Source organism: Anabas testudineus, chromosome 6, assembly GCF_900324465.2.
Source record: "Anabas testudineus chromosome 6, fAnaTes1.2, whole genome shotgun sequence".
NCBI classification, from domain to species: Eukaryota; Metazoa; Chordata; class Actinopteri; order Anabantiformes; family Anabantidae; genus Anabas; species Anabas testudineus.
Genome location: NC_046615.1, coordinates 16824438 through 16851818, shown reverse-complemented (window position 1 = coordinate 16851818; position 27381 = coordinate 16824438). Strand labels below are relative to the sequence as shown.

Genomic DNA, 27381 nt, shown 5'->3' with positions numbered 1-27381 from the left:
TTCTCCAGAGCACCGATGTTGGAACACTCTTCTGAGCTGGCCCTGGTGCAGAGTTTGTATGCCAACAGCATGCGCTGTCCCCCCTCTGCGGCCGGGATCTCTGTCAGGAATGAGGACCTGCCTATGAGGTACGTTGGGGTTGGCCCCTCATTCAAATGTGGACTAGCTTTTGTGGAGCTGTCTGTATTTGGATGGCCTCTTTGTCTGGGCTGGATATTGTCATAGGATGTATTATTTCCAGTTGAGGTGTTTCCCCTGCTGACTATGGGCAGGGTAGTGTTTCTTCTGGTGTCCCTGTATGCTTTTTTCCAGGAACGATGCATTTGAGTCTGGTGCATTTGTCTGTTTATGTTAATCCCATGTCCAAGAGACAAAAACAATTCCATAAGGGTGTAGTGGTTTAGTTTAAAATTGTTAGAATGTGTCAGAGAAGGAAAATCAATACCTTATTGGATTCTGATATCATTTAATTTACCTTCTCGTCATAGTCAAAGTGCTACAGAGGCTCAGTTACTTGTATGAGCATGCTATAAATAAATAAATATCAAGAAATGTGTCAGTAATGCAGGTGTTTGTGTCTGAGTCACACAAGTCATTAAAAAGCTGTGTGGTTAGATAGCTACTGAAACCAACGGGCCTTGCTCTACTGCCTCAGCCAAAAACGCAAAGATACCAATTATTTTATTATAGAAGCAGAGAAAGAAATATTTGCATCCATCGTGGAATTTGCATGAATTTAGTGAAACTGCTGCACCCTGGCACGGTGGTGTTATCACATACAGTCCATCTTGACAGTAGATTTCCTCTAGACAGCATGACAAGATTAAGTTCCCTCTCTCCATTTTGAGAGCCCTTTAGTTGGTCGCCATTCTGCAACTGCTTTAATGAAAGGCAGCACTAAGAAAAAAGTGTGCCTTCAAGTTCAAGATGACGCATTCAAAAAGACATGAAGTGGCCCATTTGAGTTTGAAGCTGTCCTATTTTTACACTGTGCCTTTTGTCACGAAAGAGAGTGCAATTTTAAATGCTGGATGGTGATGACTGACTCGTGGTACTTCAGTTCCACTGCATGGGTAAAAACATTTCATATACAGTAAACAACAAAAACATGCTAGGTGTCAAGGATTATGATTGGATTACGGTAGTAATAATCTCAGATTAAGAATAGGAGGCTGTTATTAGAAGGTGCCACCAAGCGGGCATCTGTCTCTGGAATCCACTCCAGCAAATGTTTCTAAAAAATGCCAAGGAGATAAATGATAAATGATAGCAATAAAGAGTTGCAACAGCATTATGCTATGCTATATCCTATATGTATTGTACATGTACAAGTGGTGCTCTTGGCAAAATCGCTCTCCTTTTGATGACAAATCTATTCAGTAAGATCCCCTGAGATCTAATTGAATCAAAGAAAATAGAGGGATGTGGCAGATGGGATGACAATATTTTATTTTGCCTCCATCTCAGTGAAACCTGATTCTCCTGAGATGTTTAGACTACCTTTTTATAGCAGCCCCTCAAGCTTAATGGTAATGCATGTTTCATAGGGGGCTCGTCTGCATGTATGGCAAAATAGGTCACGTCATTATGCATTCAAACCTCTTTTAGGCACTGTTTAATAGAGCATACTTGGCACTGGTGCCAGGTTGCCTTGAAATTGTTATGGACCCAAGGATTAAGATGGATCTTATAAATGGGATGTTTCTTAACACCCGCTATGAATAATATTTTTGGATTGTGCAGCTGCTGGAGCAATAATAAATGGTTTCATAATTGGGCTTGTCTCCCCTGCCTCTCTGTTTGCTATGGCGAAAAGTACTTGACAATGTACTTTCTCCCAAGTGTGGAGGCCTCGCCCTAGAAGTCCAGCATAACAAAAGAAGATGGGCTCCCCTCCCCCTAGGGAAACAATAGCCCAGCACAAAGAGGAACATGACCTATGACCCTGGAGAGAAGCTAGACTAAAGAGTTAAAAAATGCATTGCGACTGACTCACTTTAGATTGGAATAGATTCATGGACATATCCACAATGTAATGTAATAAACAAGCTGAAAATAATCTTATTTATTTATGTAATCCAATAAAAAAAAGTCAGGTGCTTCATTTAGAGTCCTGGAAAATTATAGAACAGCAGGAGCATTATTAACCTTGCTGATAATGACCTAGGTGCTAAATTTAACATTTTAAATTGCTCTCGCTCTGATCAGCATCTTTAGATGTCCGACTCCTCCACAGAGTAATCTCTCTGCACAATAAGGTTAGACAGGATCTGATTCTTCCATTGTGCTTGTTATAGGAGTCATTGTAGGGTTATATATGATCACATCATATCATAACCTACAAACAGCTCAGTAAGCCCCTGTACCGAGCACCACGGGCCAGTCCCCGTGGAGACATTACAGTCATTTTACATCGCACTAGAGGAGCAGGGAGAAGCAGCAGCAGCCGCCAGCAGCGTGCTTCAGACTTTCTGTGGAGGAGGCCACGCCTCTGCTGTGCTGCAGCTCGGTGTGCAGTGACAGCGGCTGCCTGAATTTATTTCAGTCGGGGACGACAGAGACATTGAGAGGAAGAAGTAAGGCGGATACTGGCGTCTCTCTCATGCAGTTTTGAAGAAGACGCCCCCTCTCTGCACCTGTCTTGCTTCGTCTTCTCGCCGTCTCGCAGGAGTTGAGTGTCTTGCGAGGGAGCGGACGTCGCTTCTCATTGTTAGATAGACGCTGTTTGAGCTGTTTTGATGACTTCGGCGTACAACCTGGATTTCCACCCTCTCACCGAAAGTCGGTTAATGACTTCGAGCGACACAATGTAAGTAATGCAAATATCGATCTGCGTCGAGTCCCCTTCTCTCTCCACAACAAAAACGAATTATCTGGGAGTGTTTTTAAGAGATGAAACAAAGAGTTACGTGTGCGTTGGGAGTTAGCTAACGCTAGCTTAACTGGCAACTGTGATGCTAATGTTGCTAATGATACGAACAGTGACGGTACGCTCACCTGGAGTTTATTAAGGTTGATGATAACAGACTTAACAACAATAAAAGTCGGTTAGGACAATGTAATGCAACTCCTAACTGCGACTGAACGTGGCGTTTGTGGGCTAACGCTGGAAGAAAACACATTTTGCTAGCGACTGTGTAGTATATCAGGCGCGCTAACGTTACAATAGTCAAGTGACATGTGCTTCCGGAGCTCACACGTTTCAGTATCAGTTCACAAAAACAGCAGCTCAGGGTGTATTTTAGTCACTTTACTTGCACCAAGACAACACCGCCTTCTTGTTTTCCGCTTTACTTAGCCCATGCTAGTTATTTACAGCTGAACAAGTTGGCGTTGACGGGTGGTGAATTGAAACGGTAGGTGCTAGAAATGTTTAAAGGGAAGTGCGTTGAGTGCAGATAACGTACAATGTTAAGTTGTGGTAAAGTTTCTATCAATGTATTGTGTTTCCTCTGTGGTATCTGTTTTTCCAGTTTGGTGACTGAAGATTAACTGCGCAAGTGAACCTCGTTTGTAGGCAGAACACGGGCTATCAGCTCGGTTTGCCAGTCCCAGTCCCTCCCTGTGTCTTTGCTAGCATCAGCTAGCTAACATAGTTAGCTAACCACAGCTCACAGATACTGGTGCCCCCTCCATGTTGAATGCAGAGTGCTGACTTAACGGCACAAAACACGTGGTTTCCTACATTATTGAGCCATTAATGGAAATCTTGTGACAGGCCATGTAAACAAGAGAGAAAAGGCATTTTAAAACTCGTGTCCTCTCGACACAACGTTAGCTAATCTGTTCTGACAAAACATTTCTAAACCCACTTTTACAGAACTGTTTAAAAATTAAATGATTGCACTTACAGGAGTGCTTTCTTTATTCTGCAGCAAGACCGGCTTGTTTTATTACTTTCACGTTCATAATTAAAGTCAGGAAGTATGACTCCTTTAACATTTTCAGTACTTTTGCCTCCAATTTTGTTGGGATGCGTGTGTATGAAGGGTTGGGTCAGTTATTGATCTGTATTTCTTTTATATTCTGTATCAGGGCACCAACTCTCAGTGTTCATTATCAAGTACCATACCGTTTTTTTAAATTAATGCATTGTTTGATCTAAAAAAAAAAAAAAACCCTGAAAGCAGTGAAAAATGCACACCAAGATATCAAAGAGCATAAGGAGACCTCATTAAATGCCTTGTTTGATCCAGTTAATAGTCTACAGCCCCAAATTATTCAGTGTAGTATAAAGTGGGACCAAGACGAGCAGCAAATCTTCATGTTTGAGGACCTGGAACAATCAGATATTTGGCTTAAATAATTAATTGTTGCAGACTATGTTTTTTGACGGACTAATTAACTAATAGTTGCAGCCCTATGGTTGGTTAGATAAACAGAAAAATAATGGGCAAATGTTTTGATAATTAATTAACTTAAGTAATTCAATTGGACATGCCAAACATTCTCTAGCTCCAAATAAGCTGTGTGCCACAGTATTTTTGGAAATTGTGTTGGGTGCTTCATGACTGCAAAGTAGAACATATACATTTTCAAAACAAGAGTTTTGAGAACTATTTAATCTGTTGTATATGGAGATAATGAGGTGGTGATTAGAGCTCACCTCAGCTGTATTTAATTGATTTATCCTTTTGATTGTTGACAGTGAGAGTGACTATCAGGGCTTAAGTGTGATCCTTTGGCAGCCAACACAGCCACAGTGCTAGGTCAGTGAGCTAAGTGTCACCATGATCCCTTTTTGTTGTGGCCAGGAAGCAGTTGATCTGTGCAAAGTTAAGGATATTGGCACTAGATCTGTGAGCTCCTTGGGCCAACTGTTCTCTTGCTTTGCTGTGAGGGTGGCTGTGGTGGTGGAGATTGAGTACCGTGCTGCCAGATGTTAAAGGCCAAAAAAAGGAGGGCCCCGCTCTTGCTTGTCACCTGTTTCTGAGCTCCTGCTGCTAGCTTGGCACAGCAATAGTTACAAGACTGGCTGTCATGGAGCTTCATGCACAGCCTTGGAAGGCTCATAATCCTTTACCCTATCTCCAATGCGGAGTTGTGTGATCAAAGGTTAAGCAAATTCTTCTGCAAAGTTTCGCAAACAAAAGATATTGTGGGACAGGGTTACAAAATTCCAGATGCACCCACCGTACCCATAAATTGTCAGTGCTGGCAGTGTGGCTTCCTTGTTAATATAGACTATACAAGAGTTATGTTGAAGCAGCAAAAATACGTCATTATATCAAAATTGGATCTTTGATTTTGGAGCATAATGTTTTCTAGATTATGCCCTGTTCAGGTCAGCATAGCTGTATTAGAAGTCTGCAATACACATGAAGTGGAATCAGTTAATTTGAGGGGAAAAAGTAAACCTAAACAACAAAAACACCTCTAGAGGGGCAGTGTTAATGGATTAGAGTGGGGGATGTAGCAACAAGAGAAGCTCTCTTTTCGATTGATGCTTTTGTGGAACAGAAGGAGTCTGTAGACTATTATCAGCTGTTATTTAGTGACAGTGAACTCCTGTTGTCTACAATTTTAAGTGTCTGGTTCTAAATCACTTCTCCATTTTGAGAATATGCTTTATGTATTTTTGTAGTGAAACTAAATACTGTATTTTTGGTTGTGGCTTGATGATCCAGTATGTTTTGAGTTATTATAAAAGCTTTTACATTTATTACATTTTATAGGCAAGTCAATTAATAGTGGAGGTAATTTTCACATTTATCAAAAAAGACATGAATCTGTGTTTTAATAGCATGTAGAGTGCTTTCTGAAGATGTTCTCAAAGAGCCCTATGTTTAATTGTATTGATTAGAAAATTGCCATTGTGTGACTACATCTGCCAGTGCAACATGATAACTTTTAAGGTATCTCAAATCTAATTTCACTGCTCACTCAAGTGTATCCTGTTGTGTGTCTGTAATATAGGAAGCACTGGTTTATGCAATGATTTTCTGACAGAGCTATAGCAAGAAAAGTGTGATTTGTAGGCAAAAAAACATTTAGTAAGGGGATATTTTTATTGATTAAATATGTTCTGTTGCTTATCAAAGGTTTGGATAGTGGATGACAGAGTAAGTCAGTGCAGTAAACACTCTGTCAAAGTAATCAAGTGTAATTACTGCTTTTAGTGGGCTGTTTGTCTCTTCATTAGAGATTCATTGGTAAGGCTGCTGCCTGTTCTGGTTCGCTCCACCTGAACATTTAAATTTGTGCTCCATCTGATGCTGACAGAGCTGTGAGCAGAGTTTATTTTGTTGGCTCTTTGAGTATTTGCTCACATGAGCTTTACTTTAGTAGTGTCATCCATAACTGCCAGGGCCACTTGGTGTGATTACAGAGCTAATGGGGTGGGCCTTGTCATCAGATGCTGGCCGTCTGTTAACATGCGGCCCATTCAAAGGCTGATTGAATATGTCTGTCTTCATCAAGGGAAATGCAACAATGAAATCAAGCCATATTGAGTTGAATAGGAGTTAATTCCATGAGGAAATTTTCTTAATAACCTCTCATAAGAACCACAGAGTGCTGATTTGGGTCAACCACTATAGGAATAAACAACAATGTTTTGGCTTTCTGGTCTCATACAACATCCTTTCTTGGTTCTCATTTGTTTTTTCACATCCTAGGCCACAAGTATCAGCAGTTCTTGCTTAAGGGTGCCACAGCAGCTGCTCTCTAAGTCCTGTTTCTGTTTTCTGTGACAACTTTTTAAGTTAACAGCTTCAAGCCTGTCAGGAGGATATTTTTATTCCAAGCTCAAGCCCAACCTTATTCAACCTGTTGAAGAATATTCAGTTTCTTTTTCAGTTTTAAGGGCGAAAATAAATAGAGCTAGAGGATCGGACTTTTATGTTCTACTTGACAGCTGTCAAAGATATTACCAAGGCATTAGAGGCATTCTGTGTCTCATTAAATCAGCTTATAAGGCCACTGGTTTCCTGAAAGAAAAAACATCTCATGATTTTTTTTTTTTTGAGGGTATTACTAGCAAACATCTGTTTCAGTTCACTGTATTATGTTTGTGTTTTTTTGTTTGTATTTTTCCTCTTTATTTTTTCTCAGAAGCATTACTTGTGTCTGTCTGAACTTTGCCGTTTTTTTTTATCCTCAATAAAGTATGACAGCAGTGAGATGCTGGTTGCCAAAACAGCCCAAGGCAAAGAAGCAGGCATTAGGCTACTACTCAAAACTTAGAAAGAGTCAACAGCGTGTAGTGTAGCATGCCTAGTATGTTGATTAAAGCTATTTTATGAGAATTAAATTTACCTTGAATGAACCAAAATAACAATAATATATAATATTTATAAATATGGCAGGATTTTCTTTCAATTTTTATTTCACTGACAACAAATTCCAGGGAGGATCAAGTGCAAGAGATTGCTTTCCATGACCAGTGATGACAAAATAAAAGTCATGTGACAGGTGTGACCCCTTGAAGTTCAAAGATGAGTAATGTCCATATGCACAATGCTTAGCTTTCAAAATCATGTGCATTACCAGGCAAATTGGCTGGCTTTCTATAATGGGCACAGTAGGGGTGTCACTGGCATACTTGTGCGGTCAGAGCTCACCAACAGCACAGACACACGGTCCAGATAAATCACCTGTTTTTATGGCTGTTGCAGCAGCAAGCAACTGTCATGGCTCTGAATGACTCGTCAGCTGCTGCAGGGCGTCTTGGAGCGCGATGATCTGTCATATTGCAGGGCTCCCTTTGGAAGCTCAGCTAAAGACTTCATTACTACTGTCTGAGCATACTGTGGGGAGCGTACCTGGACAGTGACAGAATCAACATAGCATTTATTATTTTGTACATTATCAATAATTTGTGTATATTTGTGGTTTTTACACAATATTGAATCTAAAGTAGAGATCAATTATACGCTCAGTGATTGGGGAGCAGTCAAGCTATGATTATATTCTTGGATTTTATAACACTGTCTTAATATCTATTTAAAGGTTAATCAAATGTAATCTATAGCGCTTAAAACTAAATACATTGATTTAACTACTAACGACATTTCTTTGTCATCATGTTGTGGTTAGTTTGACTCACTAAACCCGCTGAACAGTTTTCACATCAGCCTTTTTCTAATCTAATAAAGAACTCCTGTGAGCACTGGGTGTTGTTTAAGGTGTATTCCAGCAGCTTTGTATTGGCTTAATGCCACTTCTGTATTGACATTACCATGTGTAGCTTAAATGGCTCTAGTTCCAATGATAGCTGCTAGTTCAGCGGGTGCCACTTAAAACTGATATGCTACTGTCACTGATGCTTGGAGGCAGCTGTCAAACTTACGCTAGCAGGGATAGCTATGCTTAATGACTGGGCATTTTAAGAGTGGATTGACATTTTGAGAAATGTCGCTAGTTTGCAATCTTACCAACAGTTAGTTGAGAAGCCAGACCACTCCTTGGCAACAGCACAGTAACTTCCTGAGCTTCAGAGATGTGTTGTAACCTTCAAACAGGGTCAGGCTTGGTGTTTTCCCCTTATTTTTAGTCTTTTTGCAAAGCTAAGCTAACTGACTGCTTTGGTAGGGTTATATTTACTGTACAAACATGATAGTTGTGTCATCGTTCTCATCTCAGGTTTCTCCACAATGTCAAACTATTGCTTTAAGTTTTGAGCGGGAGCAGCTACATCTTGTCATCCGTCATGAGACGGCTTGAATCAGTGTTTTGTAATATAAACAAATCACTTAAAGGTCTTTTTTGTAGTGTTTAAAACTCATTTGTCTTCAGGTAGGCCAAAGGATGTATAACTGGAGTTACATTTCTCTAAAAGACTCTTAAGCTGAAGAGACATGCACAGCTGCAGGGGGCTGGGACGTCTAATGTAAAGGGAATTGATTTTGAGTCTTCATGTTTTGACACACAAATCTGTTTTTTCAAGTGATAATGGTTGTTTCTACAGTGATATTTCATTAAAAACCAACCGTAAAATGGCGTTTGAGTGCCAGTGGCAAAACTGGATAAATGGTGTCACACGCCAATGCTGTAGCTTTAGCAGATGTAGTTTTCAGTGTGTTCCAAAGCATCTCTCTGAGTTGGCCTATTGTGCTGTAGAGGAACGGTGAATAGTGTTCTCCAGCATGGGGGAACAATATGTGATTGTTCTCCTGCTGCGCTGAAGAAGCTGTAGGTTACTCTCTGTACCATCGCCAAAGCGCTGAGGAGGAGATGTACTGCAAAATCTCTCTCTAACAAGCGATTTTTGGAGGTTTAGAGCTCTGCAGTGCTGTATTTGTGGAGCTGGCAGGAGGGGGGCACACACCCCATTTTGGTGGAGAGAGGCTTTTGTTTCGGTGGAGCTTTTTTCGGTTTATGTCGTCATTTAAATGTATTAACAAATTCAAAGGAAAAAAACGTTTACCGGGGCATAGAGTTGTATTTCGGAAGAACAAGAACCGAAGTGTGATTTGTTAGCATGTCATTTAAGTCCCTCAAGGAGTTTGGTGTTTCTGCAGAACGGCTTGGCTCAATTTGCAAGAGATGGATGACGGGTGTCCAGAGGTCTGTGTGTAAAATTGTTTTTTCATTAGTCCAATCTTTTTGTCAGTGTAACATTACATTGTTAATAATTTCAGCCTGTGTGTACTGTAGTTTCCACTTTTGATATTGTAATTCTGATCATGGGTCTTTCTGTTGCTGCAGCCTCATTTCTGGTTTCCAGTACATCTACACCTTTCAGGATATGTTTGTGTTGCTTGAGTTTATGTGTGAGTGAGACAAAGGTGCTGTAGTCACAGGTAAACTGGTGGTTATTGATTCTGTGTCCCTAAGGCTTGCCTTAAAGCAAAATGCCAAAATTTTGTTTTTCACTCATCTCTATCGTCGTTTTACTGCCCTCGGCCACATTGATCGTTGCTCAACATGTTGTTGACTGTGCAACTAAGTGTTTGCACTTTTCATTATTGTAAATAATGTTGTTTTGGCATCTACTTCACTGTGCACAATAACTAAACACATTGTAAATATCATACAGTTCTGTAAGCTATATGACTTAAGAGAATTACAAATGCATAATAATTATCAGAGCATGTTTATTTTTCACAGCTTATGTTGAAACAAAGACAAATTGGGGTTAAGCAAAAAAAAAAAAAAGAACTTGAATCTCCTGAAAACAAACTAAGTGATAAAGTGCCTTAGAATGTTTCTAGGTTTTGAAAGTATTTTTACAAGTACAGTATATTGCTAAAATCTAAAATATTAGTGTTATAAATTTCTATCATCTATTGTCTAACAAATTACATCCTTAAAAGATATTAACTGTTTGCCATATGTAATTTAGTTAGTTTTTGGAACCAAATGCAATGACAGTAATTTGGTCCAGCTTGTTACCAGTAAATGGAGAGTTTGGCAGAAACCTTACTTTGTTAAAATGGATTCAAGTATATGCATTTAGTAAGACAAAGACTGCCCCAAAAGCAAAACTCTCAATGTTCAGTCATCTCTGACAGTGCTTTTCATAAACTGGAAAATGTACAAATAGTCCAGACCTATACTCTGAAGTAGAACTGGTTTTGCTTGTTCTGAAAACATGTTGCTGTTTTTACCTATGCAAGACCTATGTGACTTGTGTACACTTTTCATAAGAGACACCTAAAATAAAATTTGAAGAATCTCTTGTCACAGCTGACTACTTGCGCCTGCCTGAAGTTCGCATTAGATTTTAACATGCAAACATTAGTTGACGCAGCACTTGTCTATCAGCTGTCAACAACATTTGCAGTGTAATTTCAGTCATCGTTTCAGTTACTTTAACCAACAAAGACTAGTTTAGCATATTCGTTATTTCCTCTACATGTAGTTCCCAATAGCTCTACAAACCAAACATTTGCCTCATCAGTACTGGCTAAAAATATTTTCACATTGTTTTTGACTTAAGCTTGAGCTTATTGGTACATTTTTGTCTTAATGCAAATCCTGTGTTTTAAACCATGTTTACTAATTACAAATGTTTTTTGCTGTTTTCTTTCTCTTAGCAACGGCAGCAAGATGAATGGGTCTCTGGAGCACTTAGACCAACCAGACCCTGACTCCATCAAGATGTTTGTGGGGCAGATTCCACGCTCCTGGTCAGAAACGGAACTAAAAGAGCTTTTTGAGCCATTTGGAGCTGTGCACCAGATCAACATCCTCCGTGATCGCACCCAGAATCCCCCTCAGAGCAAAGGTACAGTCGACAAGGAATTTTGTTTCACCATTCCTCAAAGCTTGCTGAATGCCAGATTTTTAAATGCAATTTAAAAAAATATATATTATGTGGAGAAAATATAACTTTGTCTTCATCTGTAAGCAGTTTTATATTCTATGGTCATGACTTGGCATGTTATGTTATTTCTAAACCTTACAAAGTTAAATATCTAGTTTAGTTTCATTTAAAACCCTTGAAATATAAATGATACAAAATATTTTAGTTACACCTGTAATAAATAATTAGCAAAGTTATAATTATGCTAATGATATATTGAATACCTTCAAAGGTGGCCAGAACTAAAGATAAACAGTGCCCATTGTCCTCTACCTGTATTTGCCTATTAGTGGTCAGACAAAAAAAAAACACTGTTATTGCCACATGAGCTACCATCACATTTCAACACAGTTGCCTAAGGCGGTGTACAGCATTGCTTGTCTGTACATGCAGTGCTGCCATATTTGTTTTTTAGAGATGAGATCATGCAATGGTCTTTGCTGTCAGAGTATAAAAGGAAAAAAAAATTTTGCATTATAGAACTTGTTTTCTTTTTTCTTTTTGCTATTCTGATTCAAAAGCAGTATTGTACAAAGGAAGTCTTAAATCAACTGCAATTTTCCATTAAGGCATCATCGACGTGCTCACCTTTAGAAATGGTGCTCGAGTTGAGTGATTCAGTTTAGGTTGCATTTAGATGAGATGGCGTAGTGAAAGCCTGCTGTTTACAGAGCTGCAAAGTGCCAGTGCAAATGTTCAGTCTCCCAGAACTAACTGCAGGTGAATAAAGGACAGTTTACCTGATTTAACTGTCTTCGGTTTACAACATCACACAAATTTCAATTCCCTTGATGGTTTGATGAGTCACTGTGGCAAAAGGCAATAATCCACTCCTGGATTTTAATGTGGGGTGTCCGTTTTTAATGCTGGACTCTGCATCTAAATGAAACCTGTTGTGTGCTTACTGGTGGTTTCACAGCCCTCACACACTAAAGCTGGACCAAGCTGTCACTGAAAGTGTTTGAATGATGGTTCACCGTTATCACTGGTAGTTTTTTAGGTATGTCCAGAACCATTTGAACTGCTGTGCCCTTATCAGTCACAGTTCTGGTGAATGGGTCTGTAAAATGTTGGTGGAGCCATTCAGAGAGTTTGTTGCTGGGTATTTTGCCTTTCAAAAGTGAAGATAGGCTGACAAAGCTGTTGCAACAATGCTGCTACTTTGGAAAGAGACATCTTTCCTTTAATTTCTTGTTACCTTTCCAAATGTTTTTTTCAGTATAATGTATCTAGTCTCCATGCTTATTCAGGGGAAAATACGAAGCTGAATTGTGCAAACGAGAACTTTCACTTCCTTTCTTAGATCTCAGTTTAGTTCCTCAACACATTCTGTCACCAGGACAGCTCTTGAATCCACATGGTCTGGCTTTTTAACAAAAATGTACACATTAAACATCATAAAATAATTCTTAGTGTGTTGAAAGGTATACCGGAAACTCTCCAGGGTGCTTATAATATGTGTATATAAATATCCAGCCATCAATGAGCAGTTCATTGGGAGACTGAAGAGTTCAAAGCAGTCTTTTTTTTTTTTTTTATTATTAGGCAGAGCCCTCCTTGTTCTGTGTGGGATGTCAGCTGTGATGCCCTATTGACATGTTAATGCAATGTTAATGTATTCTAATAGATAATCTGGCCTGATCATGGCTGTGTTTGGCTCACACAGGCTGTGTGAAGTGAATTTGTTGTAGCGACACCCCCCACTCCCATCGGTTTCACTGACGTCCTCCTTTTCCAGTCATCAAACTCCTGCTGGGAGTAGTGGGGGCAGTTTTATCCAAGCAAGAGAGCCTGATGCTATCTCACTAACCTTAACTTTATTTGCATGGCAGAGAATACACCATTCTCTGGCTTCTTATTTGATCAGTCTTTTGTTTGAGTTTTTTTTTTTTTTTTTTAATGCTCTAATCCCAGGTCTATTTTATTTTTTATTTTATTTTTATTTATTTATTTATTTATTTTTTGGTTGCTTAGTTTGCCACGGATCAATTGAAGAGCCATCAGATTTGCATCTGTTTTTAGGTCACGTCTACTGCAGGTCATGAAAAAATCATCTGATAACTATCACGCCTCTCTGGATGGTTTATTTAGCTCCAGTAAATTGGAGGCAGGGCTAAGCAGCAGAGCAAGAGAGAGCTCAGCTGGTTGTGAGAGGGAAGAGAGCAGCTCGATGCATATTAGAGTTCAACAGCCCTCCCCGCGGCCTGGGAGCTCCAGTAACAGCATAATACACACTATGTAGGTCAGAGACGCTGCAGTGCTCCGCTTCCCCAGCCCAGTGAAACTGACAGGCTGGAACGCCACTGGCGGTCTGCTGGGACGGAAGGATGAGAGGCTTTTTTTTTTTCCTCCCCCGCTCTTCTTTTCTTCACCTCCCTCCCCCACCCATCGTCTTCCTTGCTCTCACTCCTGCTCCTGTCTCTTTGTGCTGTCTTCATGCCTCCTGTATATTTGTATGTGATTAGATTCTTATGTAATGTGACACCACTCTTTCTAATGTGTTATGTTGATGCACTGGTGCTGTGCCCTGGCTTGCCCAGGCTGTGTTGACCTGCGGACTGTGCATCAGTGCCTCCTGACAGCTATCCAACCCTGTGGTCACCTCTATGACCATGTCACACAACAGCCTTCGGTTATCTCTGTCCATTGTCCTCGCTGCAAGCTCCTATATGAGCTGTGTGCACCATCTAACAGTTGGTGCTAAGAATATCCTGTCACATTTTTCTAATATGTGATATGTGGAGAACATACTTTCATTCGTTTAGCTTCTTTCTGCTCTGCAGTAGTTGTTGCATTACATTGGTTTGTATCTGCTGCATTTCAATCCTGTTTTTTTTTTTTTTTTTTTTGTCCCCCTCCTCCCCGCATCGTCCCTGTTTTTCTCTCTCTCTGCAGGATGCTGTTTTGTAACTTTTTATACGAGAAAAGCTGCACTGGAGGCCCAGAATGCACTGCACAACATAAAGACCTTAAGTGGGGTGAGTAAGCACAGTATGGGCTACTTTTAGTTGCTTGAGCCCCTCTACATCCCCGGTGCCGGCTGCGAGCTGTGTGCTAGCTGATAATGAGCTCACGGCTCACTAAACGCCTGTCTGGCCACAGAAATATCTCAGTCCCTACTATGCTCTAATACCACACCAAGGACTGTCCTGAACCTCAGCACAATGAATTGACAAGCTGACTCAACGCATGCACAGGTATCACATAAAGTGTGCTTGACCAGGCAGCAGGTTGTTCACAGAGGCGCAGGACAAGTGGAACAAATTATTCATGCTTGTCTTCATGAATCATTGATGCACATCTACATTTTTATTTCAAAAAGTTAGAGGTATGAATGGAGGCAAGTATTTTTAACAATTGTTCCTTGTGAGAGTAAGTGTGGTATCTTGATTCCTCACCTGATTTATCTAGAGAGAGTAAACTGCAGTAAGTGCAGTTACTTGTTAAACCTCTACAAATCTGCCCTGCCTATACACTAGTTGAAATTACTGCATTGCCAATCAATCAAATCTATTCCAAACAACTCTGTCGATTAAATCAATAGCTCAGTCAATTGGATTGTCAGTAAGGTTACAGGTAAATATTGAACCCGGTTGATAAATGAGTGTAGCAGGCCGAGTATACCCGTCTGGCTCTCTTCAGTGGAGGACTATCAATCAGTCAGACATTTTAAATAAAGTGTGGTCTAACAGCTCAGCTCATGAATCCCAATTCTCGGTCATACTGGCATTGACTGCAGGTGGCTGAGTTTAGTTTGCGTGACAGTGGAAAAGCTTGTTTCCCTGTTCCTGTTTTCTCTCCCTTCTGTGCCTCGCTCTCCTTGGTCAGTGACGCTAGCCAGTACACATACTGAGCAGGCCATCTGTCTCTTTCTCTTTAGTGCTTGTCAAAAACAAACCCACCACTTTTCAGAAGTACAACCTGCTCAGGCATCTAATGGCTAGATTTATTTCTTCTTTCACATCACATAGCAGGTAAATGTGCTAAAAATATATTCACATGAAATTCTCTGAGTTGTCTCAGATGAAAATGTTCATTAAATGGCACAAAACGACAGACCCAAAAGCAGTTGTTCCTAATCCATTTTCTCTCATTGTAAATACCCTTTGAGAGAGGCACATTCAGAGATGGCAGTCGCTGATTCAAATTCAATACTTTACAGATTTGCGACACCTTGTACATACGGTATAATACAGAACTGCCTGCTTGTCAACCATCACCATAAAGAAGTTCTCAAGATGCAGTATTTTGATAGGAAAAAAATCAATAAGTTCAATTATGAGTTCACATTATAGTGAGAGATAAAATTAGATACTTGGAAATTTCAGTGCCCACCATACAACTCACTGGAGAGGGATGATGGTCTTAAGGTAGGGAAACTAAACAAGGTGCCATGAAATGCTTGAAGATAGGAACATATGAGACCCTGGTGATAATGAGACAAAGTACCCGCATAGTTACAGGTGCACGGCTCACTAAACTCACTAAAATTGTTAACAATTTATTTATCTTTTTCTCCCCCTCCAGATGCATCACCCTATCCAGATGAAACCTGCTGATAGTGAGAAAACAAGTGGTAAGTGGCTTTAATTTCAACTGTGAGGTGACACCAGCCAAAAAATTGGAGAGATGTCTGTTGAGGAAAAACCTTAGAACAAAATTTAGCCAAGACACATGAGTAATTGAAGTTTTCAAAAAGAGAAGCAAGGGCTGAATTATGTCTTTAATACCAGCAACACGCGATTTCTGGATAGTGTTGAGGGGGCAATTAAGGGCTTTCAAAGGCATCGGGGGGAGAGTAGACCGATTACAGAAAGCACAAATGGTTGATCGTCATCTGCCCAAGAGAAGTCAGAGTTACGAAAGCAAATGTGCAAGTTACTGAGACTTGTACAAGAGCCTGGCACCTTGAGAGCCAGAAAATGTGACAGCCTTACAAAGCGAGAGCTTGAACAAGAAAAAGAGGTGCAAGATTTAGCGCCTGAAGCAACTGCTGCTTTCATATTTCTATAATAGTTAGAATTTAACTGAATTGCTGTTCTCTTTTCATCATTGTGCAGCGGTAGAAGACAGAAAACTCTTCATTGGGATGGTTTCAAAGAAATACGGCGAGAACGAGGTCAGAATGATGTTCTCATCTTTTGGACAGATCGAAGAGTGCCGAATTCTGCGAGGACCAGATGGTCAGAGCAGAGGTAAGTGTGCTTTCAGCATAGGCACAATGATATTGGCCTCAATGCTGCCACCTTCAGAGTTGTAGAGTACATAAGTATTTATACAGGTCCCACCCTACTTCTTCATTTCAACCTCCTCCACCCCAAAAACAAGTGCTATTCACCTCTAGTGACACCCGTTCCATCCCCATAATCTATCCTCCGTCACTGTTACTCTCAGCCTCCGCATCTCACAGTGCAGGGGCACTGCACTTGCTGTCCAGCACAATGGCCCGTTGCCTTGGCAACTGCTGGCTGCTGGTGTTCGTGGGCTCAGCTGGCAGGCGGCTCGGCTCAGCTTCTCCTTTACCACCTCCTTCATCACACTCTACAAAGGCTGGAATTAGCCTGTCGTCACATCTCCTACATAGCTCTCTCCTACATAATGCCTCAGAAAGTGGGCGGCACAGGGCTCTTGTGTTGATGTATGTATGATTAAACCTTATAGCCGAGACATGTGGTGGTTAATTTCTTCTCCTTTTCTAGAAGATGTACACAATTTGGCTACAATATAAATTGGACCATATTAGTCTGTGATCTTTGCTGGTCTTACATATTTTAGCAAATCAAAGCCTTTCAGTGTGTATTTGTGTGCATTTTATGTGTATATAATCACATTGAATGTTTCACCATGACACCACATAGTCAAGCCTCTCCGGGTGGCAATTTAATCTGTCGATCACTGTGCTCATGTGACACGTGTTACTGTTCTCCTTGTTGTGTTCTTTCTCCATGTGCTAACCAGTGAGGGTGGTTCTGTGTGCTTGGGAGTTGCCATTCTCTGTACTGTAATGTGTTTTTTTGGGGTTCATAACGAGTTGTCCAAACCTTTTGTCCTGTTTTGTTTCTTCTTGTCCCTCCCTCCCTCCTCCCCCCTCTCCTATTGTTCCCCCCCTACAGGCTGTGCGTTTGTCACATTTGCTACCAGGGCAATGGCACAGAATGCAATCAAAACCATGCATCACTCTCAGACTATGGAGGTACTGTACCCCTTAGCACCTATTTCTCATTTTTCCCCCCTTTTCCCCCTCATACATTCTGCTGCCCCCTTGTGTTGGAATAATAAAGAACATGTCCAAGCAGATGGCGTCCATTCATCACAGAGCATGAGTCATTTCCAAAACCACTCTTGCTAATGACAAAATTACATTGTCTGCAAAATAATTGAATAAAACTACAAATGTTGCCTCTCACATAGGTACTGAATCGTATGCTAACAGGACACATGAATTGCTGTCATCTCTAATTTTGGGCTAGACTAAATGCATCTCATTTATTGATTCTGATAATGTATTAGAGCCTAGCTATTATAGTCTGCTATAATCTGTCTATATTTTGGACCACAGGGAAACAAGCCCACACAATCAAATATAGGTTAACAAAAAAGGTAACCTAGACTGAAGCAGCTACCCTATTAGATTACTTTAAAAACTAGGTCCATGTCCTTGTGTAGCCAGTGGAGTCTTTGTGGAAGTGGAGCAGCAGTAATTTGACAGCTAGCAGGTCAGAGGCTCCCCAGTGAAGTATCAGAATGGTCCAATTAGGAACCCAACCAAACATAATACTCCTACCAGATTAAACACAGGCCCCAGTGCTAGTGCCACCTATTTTCCCCATACCATAACCTCCCCAATTCTCAGCTGACATGGGAGGTGCTGCTGGTGCAGAAGCCATTTTCCCTGTCTAGCCTGGTCCCTGTCTGGCTCTCACTCTCAAAATACTTTTGCACCGCATGCCTTATGCCCATGCGTCTGTCTGAGCAGTATGTGACTGTTTGCGAGATTGTGTATTTTAATGCATTTTTCTTGTCTGCTGACATATCCTCGTTTGAATTGTCCTTTTTTTTTTTTTTTTTTCTTAGTTTTTTTTTTTTTTTTTTTTGGTGTGTTGTCTCCATCTGTTGTCTGCTTGTCCATGGACTTGATTCAGCTCTGAGTGCTAAAAAGATTCAGTGTCTGCAGAATTGTCCTGTGCCCCTTTTGGAATGTGCCCTGGCTCAGCTATGCATGGCAGATGTCCTCTGTGTTAGCTTTGATATGAATGCAACAGGCATAAAAACTGCCGTGAGGCATAGATAACACCCCTCCTTTAGAAAATTTCCTTGCAGTGACTGTGCCCTTGCATTGGCAAATAAAGTGTGGATTCTTCTGTGTGCTTATGAACCAGTCTCACGTCTTTTACCTCTTCAATGCTTCAGGGCTGTTCCTCACCTTTGGTGGTGAAGTTTGCTGACACACAGAGAGATAAGGAGCAGCGGCGCCTACAGCAGCAGCTAGTACAGCAGATTCAGCAGCTCAACAGCACCTCCATCTGGGGAAACCTGGCTGGTCTGGGGACCCTCACACCACAGTACCTGGCAGTAAGTATTAAATACAAAACACGGCTGAGCTGCTTGCTCATGTATTCTAATATGGAGCAGTTTAGTTTCTGAAATTCAAAGTTTAGCCATGTGTTTACTATAGAGCTAATTTCTAAAACCATATTTTGTTTTTATAGCACAAAGCCTGCTAAGGGGTCTGAATACTGTTACCATTTCTCCTATTTCATTACTAGTTACTCTTAATTTATTTGTCTTTAACAGTTGCTCCAGCAGGCTACATCTGCCAGTAACCAAGGAAGCTTCAATGGTATTCAGAGGCTAGGAGGTAAGTTCACTCTTTAGATGTTAAGAATACAGTTCTAAAGCAAGCAATGAACAAGGCAGCAATTTTCATGCCACCAACCTTGTAACTAAGTACTGTACTCCCACAGGGTTTTTTTTCATATGGTAAATCACATTCCTCTTTTTGTCTCAGTGGCACATTAATAATCAGTGCTGCTATTCTAGGCCTGTTTTAGAACAAACCACCACTGTTACCTGTTCAAATGAAATATTAGAAGATGTGAGAAATTACATTCCATGTTTAAAGAAACTCCACACAGCATTCTGCTTCATCTTTTCATGTCAAAACCACTCTTTATAAGCTATCCTCAACAGCATGGATGTTGTTTTTGTATGTTGAAATACTACTTTAAATTTAATGCTAAAACAAATACTAAATACGGAAATACTACAGATTGGAAAATAATACTTTTCCTGTTGGGATTAATAAAGTACTCTGCCTAATTCAACCCTCAGAAATTCTTTTCTGTGATCACACATAACGCATCTTCTGTAGTTAATGCTGCACGTCTTTTGTGTGTGAGAGTATAGAGTTGGCTGATGGGATGTGTTTTTAATTGATGGTACAACTGTGAATGCACATCCCATTGTACACTGTAGGGATGTCCTCTCTATGCTTGCATTTTGGAGAAGTAGGTTTTCTCTAAGACTTGGAGAGACTTGGAAAGGCATTTCTCTGCATGAACATATTGGAAGTCATTGATATTAACTTGTCCTTGTTCTCTCAGCTGGTGTGAATCCCCTTCAGCTTCAGAACTTGGCCACTTTAGCTGCTGCTGCAGCTGCAGTACAGAGTTCTGGCAGCCCGACTTCCACCAGCGCCCTGTCTACAAACAGTGGAGCCCTTGGAGCTCTGGCCAGTCCAGGTAATTAGACACTAACATGAGCTGATTTTGTAGTGTCGCCATGTCCTGTACATTAATAAGACAGTATTAAGCATTTGCGAGTTAAACCCTATGAAAGTGTCTGTCACAGTTATTTTATGTTGAATTGGTTGTTTATGAAGGTGTTCCTCTTACTAAGCTTTTAAACCTTGTTTTAACTTTCTTACCCACTGAAATATAAATATCCACAAGTTAGATTTCCTGCTACTTTGATGGTACCTACGAACTGCTCACAAATCTCATCTGCTATTTGCCTAACAGGCCTTAGCCATTCCTCATTTACTTTATGGGAGTTAATCACCCACATGTAAAATTTTATGAGATCCCCCATTTCCATTTAATCTGTGTAAATATACATTGGCTCCATCTGTTGGAGTTTCTTATATTGCTGCTGCCAAAATGGCTGCTCCTCGTTAGAAGACACCTTTTTAACTGCCCCTCACTGCTGTGTCATCCTTTTAATAACGATAAAAAAAGAAGACAGACATTTATACTGACATGAATGGTCTGAACACTAGCAAGTTGCAGCTGTGGTCCCCCATATATTTTTTGATTTTTTATTTTATTTTATTTTTTTCTTAACAGCCGGTTCAACAGCAGGGTCCAGTGCCGGTGCTGCCATGAATACCTTGGCATCTCTGGGCACTCTGCAAGGTCTCGCTGGGAGCTCTGTGGGCCTCAACAACCTTAATGCTCTTACCAGCAGTGTCAGCGGTAAGAATCTCCTTTCTAACAGCTAGAGAAAAGCTACTAGAGACACATTTTATATTGCAGCTGGTCACCGTCAGTCTCCAGATGTTTAAAAATAACAACTGGCAGCCGAAGTATACACTGCATGATTTGCAACTGTCAACATTTATTGAGCTAGGATGAAATTGAGCAGTCTGTCCAGTGTGGTCTTTTTGGACGTCATGCACAAATCATTTTCATAATCCTCTCAACAGTTGTTGTGTCTGTTTTAAGTCATAACAAACTAAGAATCTGAGTCAGGGCTGTGCCATGTCATATTGCTCACTGCTCACAATTATTCTGTGATAAAGGTGACAATGATGTGACTCATTTATGTTCACTAGCGCACTGAACAACAGCGAAACGTGTCATGCAGACCTCATTAAACAAACACAAAAGTGCCTCCTAGTTATCTGAATTTCACTTTTCACCATAGATATCTTTTATTCAGACAGTTTGTGCATCAGATGTCTCTCCTCCACGCTCTTTTTTTTTTTTTTTTCTCTCTCTCACTCGGCACTGTCACTTGCAGCTACATGAACTCAGCATGTGAACCCCTCTTCCTGATAACTCGAGGAAGCTGCTTTTTCTGAGTAAACTCATTATTTACTGTAAGTGTGTGTGAGGACAGTCGCTTACTGGAAAAGGTCAAAAAAATGCCCTTCATTTTGTTGGCACTAATAAATGCTGCCTGCAAGCTGCAGTCACCAATCAGTTCTCTTTAAATATCAGGATATAATTTTGAGGCTTTATCACCCACCTATAATCTGAGGGCTTTAAAAGAATTTTTATTCTCTCTAGTGGTCAGAATAACTTAATACAGTTTAAGTTTATTTCTATACATACATATTGTATATAAATCAATTTGGTGGTGTTTCAAAGGTATGGGGGCCATGAATGGGGGCCTGGGAGCCTCCATGGCCAATGGGTCAGCAGCCAGCTCCATGGATGCCCTGACCCAGGCCTACTCAGGGATGCAGCAGTACACAGCCTCCGCCCTGCCCTCCCTCTACAGCCAGTCTCTTTTGCAACAAAGCATTGCTGGCAGCCAAAAGGAAGGTGAGGAGATCTTTAACAAATGGCAACTAAGACATCATATCTTCATATTTGTTATGAAGATTATTTTTCTCTACATCTCAGTGTGTAGCTAACTTGAGTTTATGATTTTCTTACCAAATGGAGTAGGGCCAGAGGGTGCGAACCTGTTTATCTATCACCTGCCCCAGGAGTTTGGGGACCAGGATCTTCTGCAGATGTTCATGCCTTTTGGAAATGTGGTCTCTGCCAAAGTCTTCATTGACAAACAAACCAATCTGAGCAAGTGCTTTGGTAAGTGTGCTGGTCTCTGAATTTGTCTTCATTGTAACTTATCTACCTTGATAATCTAGTACTTTTTGGGGTTTTTTTGCACTATTTAATGTAAAATTAACAACATTGAAACTTGAAATTGCTTAGGTCATCTGAACAACTCAAACTCAAATGCACGTTAGAGCTATGATCTCATGGAAAGTTGTTAGGAGGAAATGGTTAGTAATGGTAAAGAGCAACTTAACACACTTGAAATTAATTAAATTGTATGTTCACACAATTGATCATATAATTCCTTTTCTCTATCCCCAGTCTGTAGATCAACCTAAAATCATTTAGGTTGCTGTGTAACACGTCCACCACTTTTCTGTTGTCAGGGTTCGTCAGCTATGACAATCCTGTGTCCGCGCAAGCTGCCATTCAGGCCATGAACGGTTTTCAGATCGGAATGAAGAGGCTGAAGGTTCAACTGAAGCGCTCCAAGAATGACAGCAAACCCTACTGATCCTAGCCCTGGGGCCTTCCCCCTCCTTAATGCTAGCACTGCTAGGGTAAGTTCACCCTCCAGCCAAGGTCACCACAGCAGAGACTCAGTGGGTCAGGGGGAAAGAAGCCCACCACAGGAGGGAAACTCACCCTATTCCTAAAAATTGTTGCAATGATCTTTCCACATTTTACTGTATTTCATTCCTGCGGTTTTTCTCATGTAATTTGAGCTGGATTAAATATTTTAATGTATATGATTATTTATGAGTATCACTGGAGTCAGTGTTCGCTGGAGGTATTTTGTGTCACTGTAATTAGTGGAGAGCATCAGGTGTGTTTCCATGCCATTTCATTGCCTTCAGGTCAAACTAGACAGGTTGACTAAGGATTACTCTTTGTGTGGATGGGCTGAACCCAGTCCATGTAAAACCCCACAGCCTAGAACTTCAACCTTTGTTTGGCCTTTTCATGTTCTCTGTCCTCATTTGTGTCATTCTTAATGTGAAAATATTTTGCACTCTAAACTCGTTAGTCTTTGCTCCCCCATCTGTCTCTCACTTTCGGTCTCCCCTGTGTCGTCTGATTTCCTAAGCAATGTTGAGCTAGGCAACCTCTTTCTTTCTCTATTAACAACCTCTTCTAATCATTCCATCCATCCTCCAAGTCTCCCACAAGGGACTGGCTCTAGATGGATCTCTTTGGGTGCCAAGTATACAGTTTGTGCATGTTGGAGTCTCTGCCATATGTCCTGGTGGTGTCACTTCCTTAAATCTGTGTATTATTTTTGTGTGTCGGGAGAGTTGGGGAGGGGGTGTTTACCACTTTGTCCTTACTGTATGTGGTGATTGGCATTGTTTTTGTTGTTTTTTGTGCCTCATGGCTAAACGATTCTTGTGCTGTACCCCTAACTTTCTCTTCTCTCCTTTGTCTTCTCTCTCCCTCTCTTCCTTCGTGTTTTTGTTCCTTTTTTAGAACAAATCTCCATGCCTGTTTGCTCATCATTAGCCTAGCATGTCTTCATGATGTTGACAGCCAAGCCAAACTCCTGGCCTCATCATCCCACCATTGTCTGTGATGTCTCTCTAAGCTCGCCTGACCAATACCTGGCCACCCACTGACCCTTGACCTTAGCTCAACCTGATTTTTCTGCATGTATATTCATTTTTTGTTTGTTTTTTCTGTATAGAAATGTGACAGGTGGGAGAGAGGTCAAGCAAATCAATGTGAAATTTCCCTGTGTTGAATTCATTTAAGAGACCTTTTTTGTTTTTTGCAAATGTTTTAAAAAAACCTGTGGGATTTCTTCTTTTTAATTTAGCTTTTTTTTTTATGTTTTCTTTTTACCTCTCTCAGTAAAGTTCACTTGAAAGTTTAATACAGGGATTGGCACACAGCTGTGCTACTTGGTGCCATTAGCAATATGTTGGCTTCCTTAAAAAACAAAAACAAAAAAAACAAAAAAACATGCTTCAGACCACTTTCCAACACTTTTGACAGTCTGACCAGTAAAACCCCTCTCAGTGCTCTGTAATGATCTCTACATTTTGCGGGCAGTGTGAAGATTTACACCAAGGCTATTTAAATTGTCTTTTCATTTACAAAATTATCCAGTGTGTTTACTTTTATTTTGAACTATTGATGGCACAATAAAAGGTACATTTGCTCTGTTTAGAGAAATGACTACCTACATGAGTCAACTTTTTTAGAACTGATTCACAAATAGACAATCTGTGGTTTAAATGCACACTTAGATTACCTATATTTTATACCATTGAATCTATAGAGGTTTAACTAACAGAACCCAGGCAAAACTTTGGGTTTTTTGTAGATTATGTTGTAATGTCATCTGTGTCTGGAGTCTTCAGTGTATTAAATTTTTAAAGAGGACTAAAATCAGTTTGATCAGCGTGGCCATTTGAGGGTCATCGAAACACTTTAAGTCTGAATTTCCTCTGTATTAATTGTAATTTCAACTTCAAGGGTCGCATTTCGAGTGTTTAGGCTTTTTTTTTTTTTCCTCATGAAACATTTAATGTTCAGCTTCCACGGTACATCTTGACTTTCTGTGAATTCCTCATTAATAATTTAATTAATGGATGTTTCACTTTGGTTTTGTTTGGATGGCTCATGTTGAAAGATAATTTACAAAGTCTTTTAATCATACAGATGCCGGACAATGTCGTTCTGTTTTGTTTTATATTGGTGTTAAAGTGCCCATGTGTCAAACTCGGTGTTTTTGAATTCACACAACCTTCTTTCCTGTAGTAGTACCTAGTTTTCTTTACACAAGCACACTCACGCGCACACACCACGAAACACTTTCTGTGATTGCAAAAGTGGGAGCCCCTGAAGAAGAGATCACACGGACATGACACACAACCTGTGGGTCTCTGCACATTTTATAGACACACACACACAGTTGCTTTTTACTTTTTGCTGATTATTCTTTTAAATGACTTCCTGTATCATGTTTGAGTTGTACACGATGCACAGCACATTAATACTACTAAATCCACCACAGCAGTGTGGGTTTACAAATACATTCCATTTTTTCAGCACAAAGTTTACACTTTTTTTTAATCGGGGTGGTATTTTATCTGTACATCAAGTTGTCAGTACACCCCTGGTAAAATAACCACTTCACCCCCCAAAGAAGGGTTCAAGAAAACGGAGTACCTGGTGGCGCTAAAGAGTTGTCAACTCAGGGGTTTTTTTGTGTGTGAAACAAGACACTCACACAGGGTTATGACACAAAATGCACAATTGTCACCATTTGACCTTTTTCAGTTTAGATTTTTTTTCCTTTTGTTTCTCAAAATGCATAAATATTCCAAGGAAAAAGTAAGGTACCAAATTAGAAACAGTGCTTGTGGAAAGTGTTGTAGTTTTGTAAGGAAACGTTAAGCACAATTGTGGGAGCTTGCTTTTGCCGAATGTTGTGTGTGTGAGATCATAATCCCAAAATTTTCAAGGTACCACTGATTTCACTTTTTAATATGGGCATGTGCTTTTTACAGTGTGTTTTTTCTATCCAAATGCAATACAATATTCAAAGTGCCATATATACGTCTAGAAACTGCCTACACATCCTTATTAGGCCTTGGTTTAGAGATTGCTGCAGTTTGCCTTTTTTGTCTATTTATGCCAGTGTCATGAAAGCTCTTGTCACCTGCTCATGACCCTCTTCTCCTTCTACTCCCCTCCCCCACTCTGTGTGTTGAGTTATTGGTAAATGTGTATTGTGATGTACTCAAGTTGAACCGTTGGTTTAAAAAAAAAAAATGTAGATAAACAATAAACTTCCCTATACATTTGAAGGTTAAACCTCTTTCTTAGTGAGTTTGAGCACGCGTACTGTAACACTTTGCGACACAAACGATTGATCTGATGTGTTAGGGGACTTTGAAGTTAAACCCCCCCCCCCCCACCCAAAAAAAAAGCTAAGTCTCAAAGTGAAAGTTGACTTGGATGCCATGTTAAGATCTTAAAGTGATTAAAATCTTGTGTCAAACACTGAAATGATTGCAGGTCTATGGCGGTGCGGCGTATGGTGAAGTGTTACTGTGAATCAGTTTAAAGAAAAGCACAATGTATAGTCACAGCGGTCCCAACAGGAACTTGACTCACTTCAGGGGCTTCCATCACAAATCCTGTTCTAGCTCTAACAATCACTTTCTTCTGTTGTTTTCATATTCTGAAGTGCTATTTCTTTGACAGTGTGGTAGCTTTGCATCTCTATAGATATTGTCTTGATCCAAAAGAAAAGAGTAAAAAAAAATCTTTTCCTGTGTTATTTTCTTGTCTGATAATCTGTAGGACTTTGTTCATGTTCCACCAATAATTTAATAGATGTTTTGTCTTGTCTTGATGAAAGCCAAAGTGGGTGCATCTTGATGTGATCTGTATTATACATACAATAGTTTGTTTTCTTTTCAGTTAATATCAATTTTTTGAAACGGGGTGGGATTTGAAAAAGGGGGAAAAAAGACACAGGCTTTCCAATTTCTACAACTGGTTGTTCATATGTATTTTGTACCAGTGAAGCTTTTTATATTGGAAATTAAAGAAAAAAATCTATATTGGGAAAAAAATGTCTGGCCTCTCAATGTGGCCTCGCCTTGATCAGGTCTTGAGTATGGCCTCTTGGTGGTGTGAGCAGTTTTGTTTTGTTGTCTCCAAAAAAAAAAAAAGAAAAAAAAAAGAAATGCCTGATTTTTGATTTTACTTGGATCTCTACATGTTCTTCACTTCGTTAATCAGTTTCGGGGGGGTTGGGAACCTCTAAATCGTGGTAAGTTTCATGTTAGTATTTGTGCAGTCCACATAGTTTAATGGTCTTCAGGATTTCGACAACTTGTGTGGATAATTGTCTTAGTTGAAGAGTTAACTGTTTAGTTTGAGCCTTGCTTTTTACCTGTGTAGAGTTTTTTTTTGTGTTTGGTTTTTTCCCCATAGAGGAGTGTGTAGCCGAACGACACTGTTCTTTTTTTGGTCAATGTTTGTTCATGTGTGGTGTGTTTCTTTGCCTCTGTCTCCAAATTAAACCATTTCCCCTAATATGGACTGTGTGTCTTTGTGTTGTGCTTGTCCAGTGTTGTAAAGACATTTTACAAACCACCCCTCCCTCCCCCAGTGTGTCATGTCCCGCTAATTTGTTTCTCTTTGTCGTGCTTCTCTTTGCTTCTTACTTAGCTGATAGTGGGGTGGGGGAGCAGGTTTGTGTCATTTGTACTGTAACGGTCAGGTGTCTGCTGGACTGGGGGTGTAGTAGTAGGTGACTACTTTTGGTTCAGTTACAAAAATCCAAGGTATTTGTGTCCTGTTGTAAAGTTGAATCTCAACACCTTGAGT

At 40.2% G+C, this 27381-nt stretch overlaps 1 protein-coding gene across 4 annotated transcripts; it reads left to right on the top strand.

The window, feature by feature from the left end:
• LOC113165448 (CUGBP Elav-like family member 2) lies at nt 1-27087 on the top strand. Of its 4 annotated transcripts, XM_026364915.1 has the most exons (14): nt 2529-2809; nt 10980-11170; nt 14144-14226; nt 15776-15824; nt 16309-16443; nt 17362-17441; nt 18659-18820; nt 19043-19106; nt 19852-19989; nt 20593-20721; nt 21619-21795; nt 21919-22065; nt 22422-22595; nt 23503-27087. In XM_026364915.1, the coding sequence occupies exons 1-13, from the start codon at nt 2739-2741 to the stop codon at nt 22547-22549; spliced, it is 1554 nt and encodes a 517-aa protein (XP_026220700.1). In that variant the 5' UTR covers nt 2529-2738; the 3' UTR covers nt 22550-22595; nt 23503-27087. The 4 variants fall into 4 exon arrangements, with proteins under 4 accessions (XP_026220702.1, XP_026220700.1, XP_026220701.1 ...); XM_026364917.1 differs by lacking the exon at nt 2529-2809 and adding an exon at nt 1-128 and having other exon boundaries at nt 22422-27087; XM_026364916.1 differs by having other exon boundaries at nt 21922-22065; nt 22422-27087.
• Nucleotides 27088-27381: the final 294 nt, after the last annotated feature.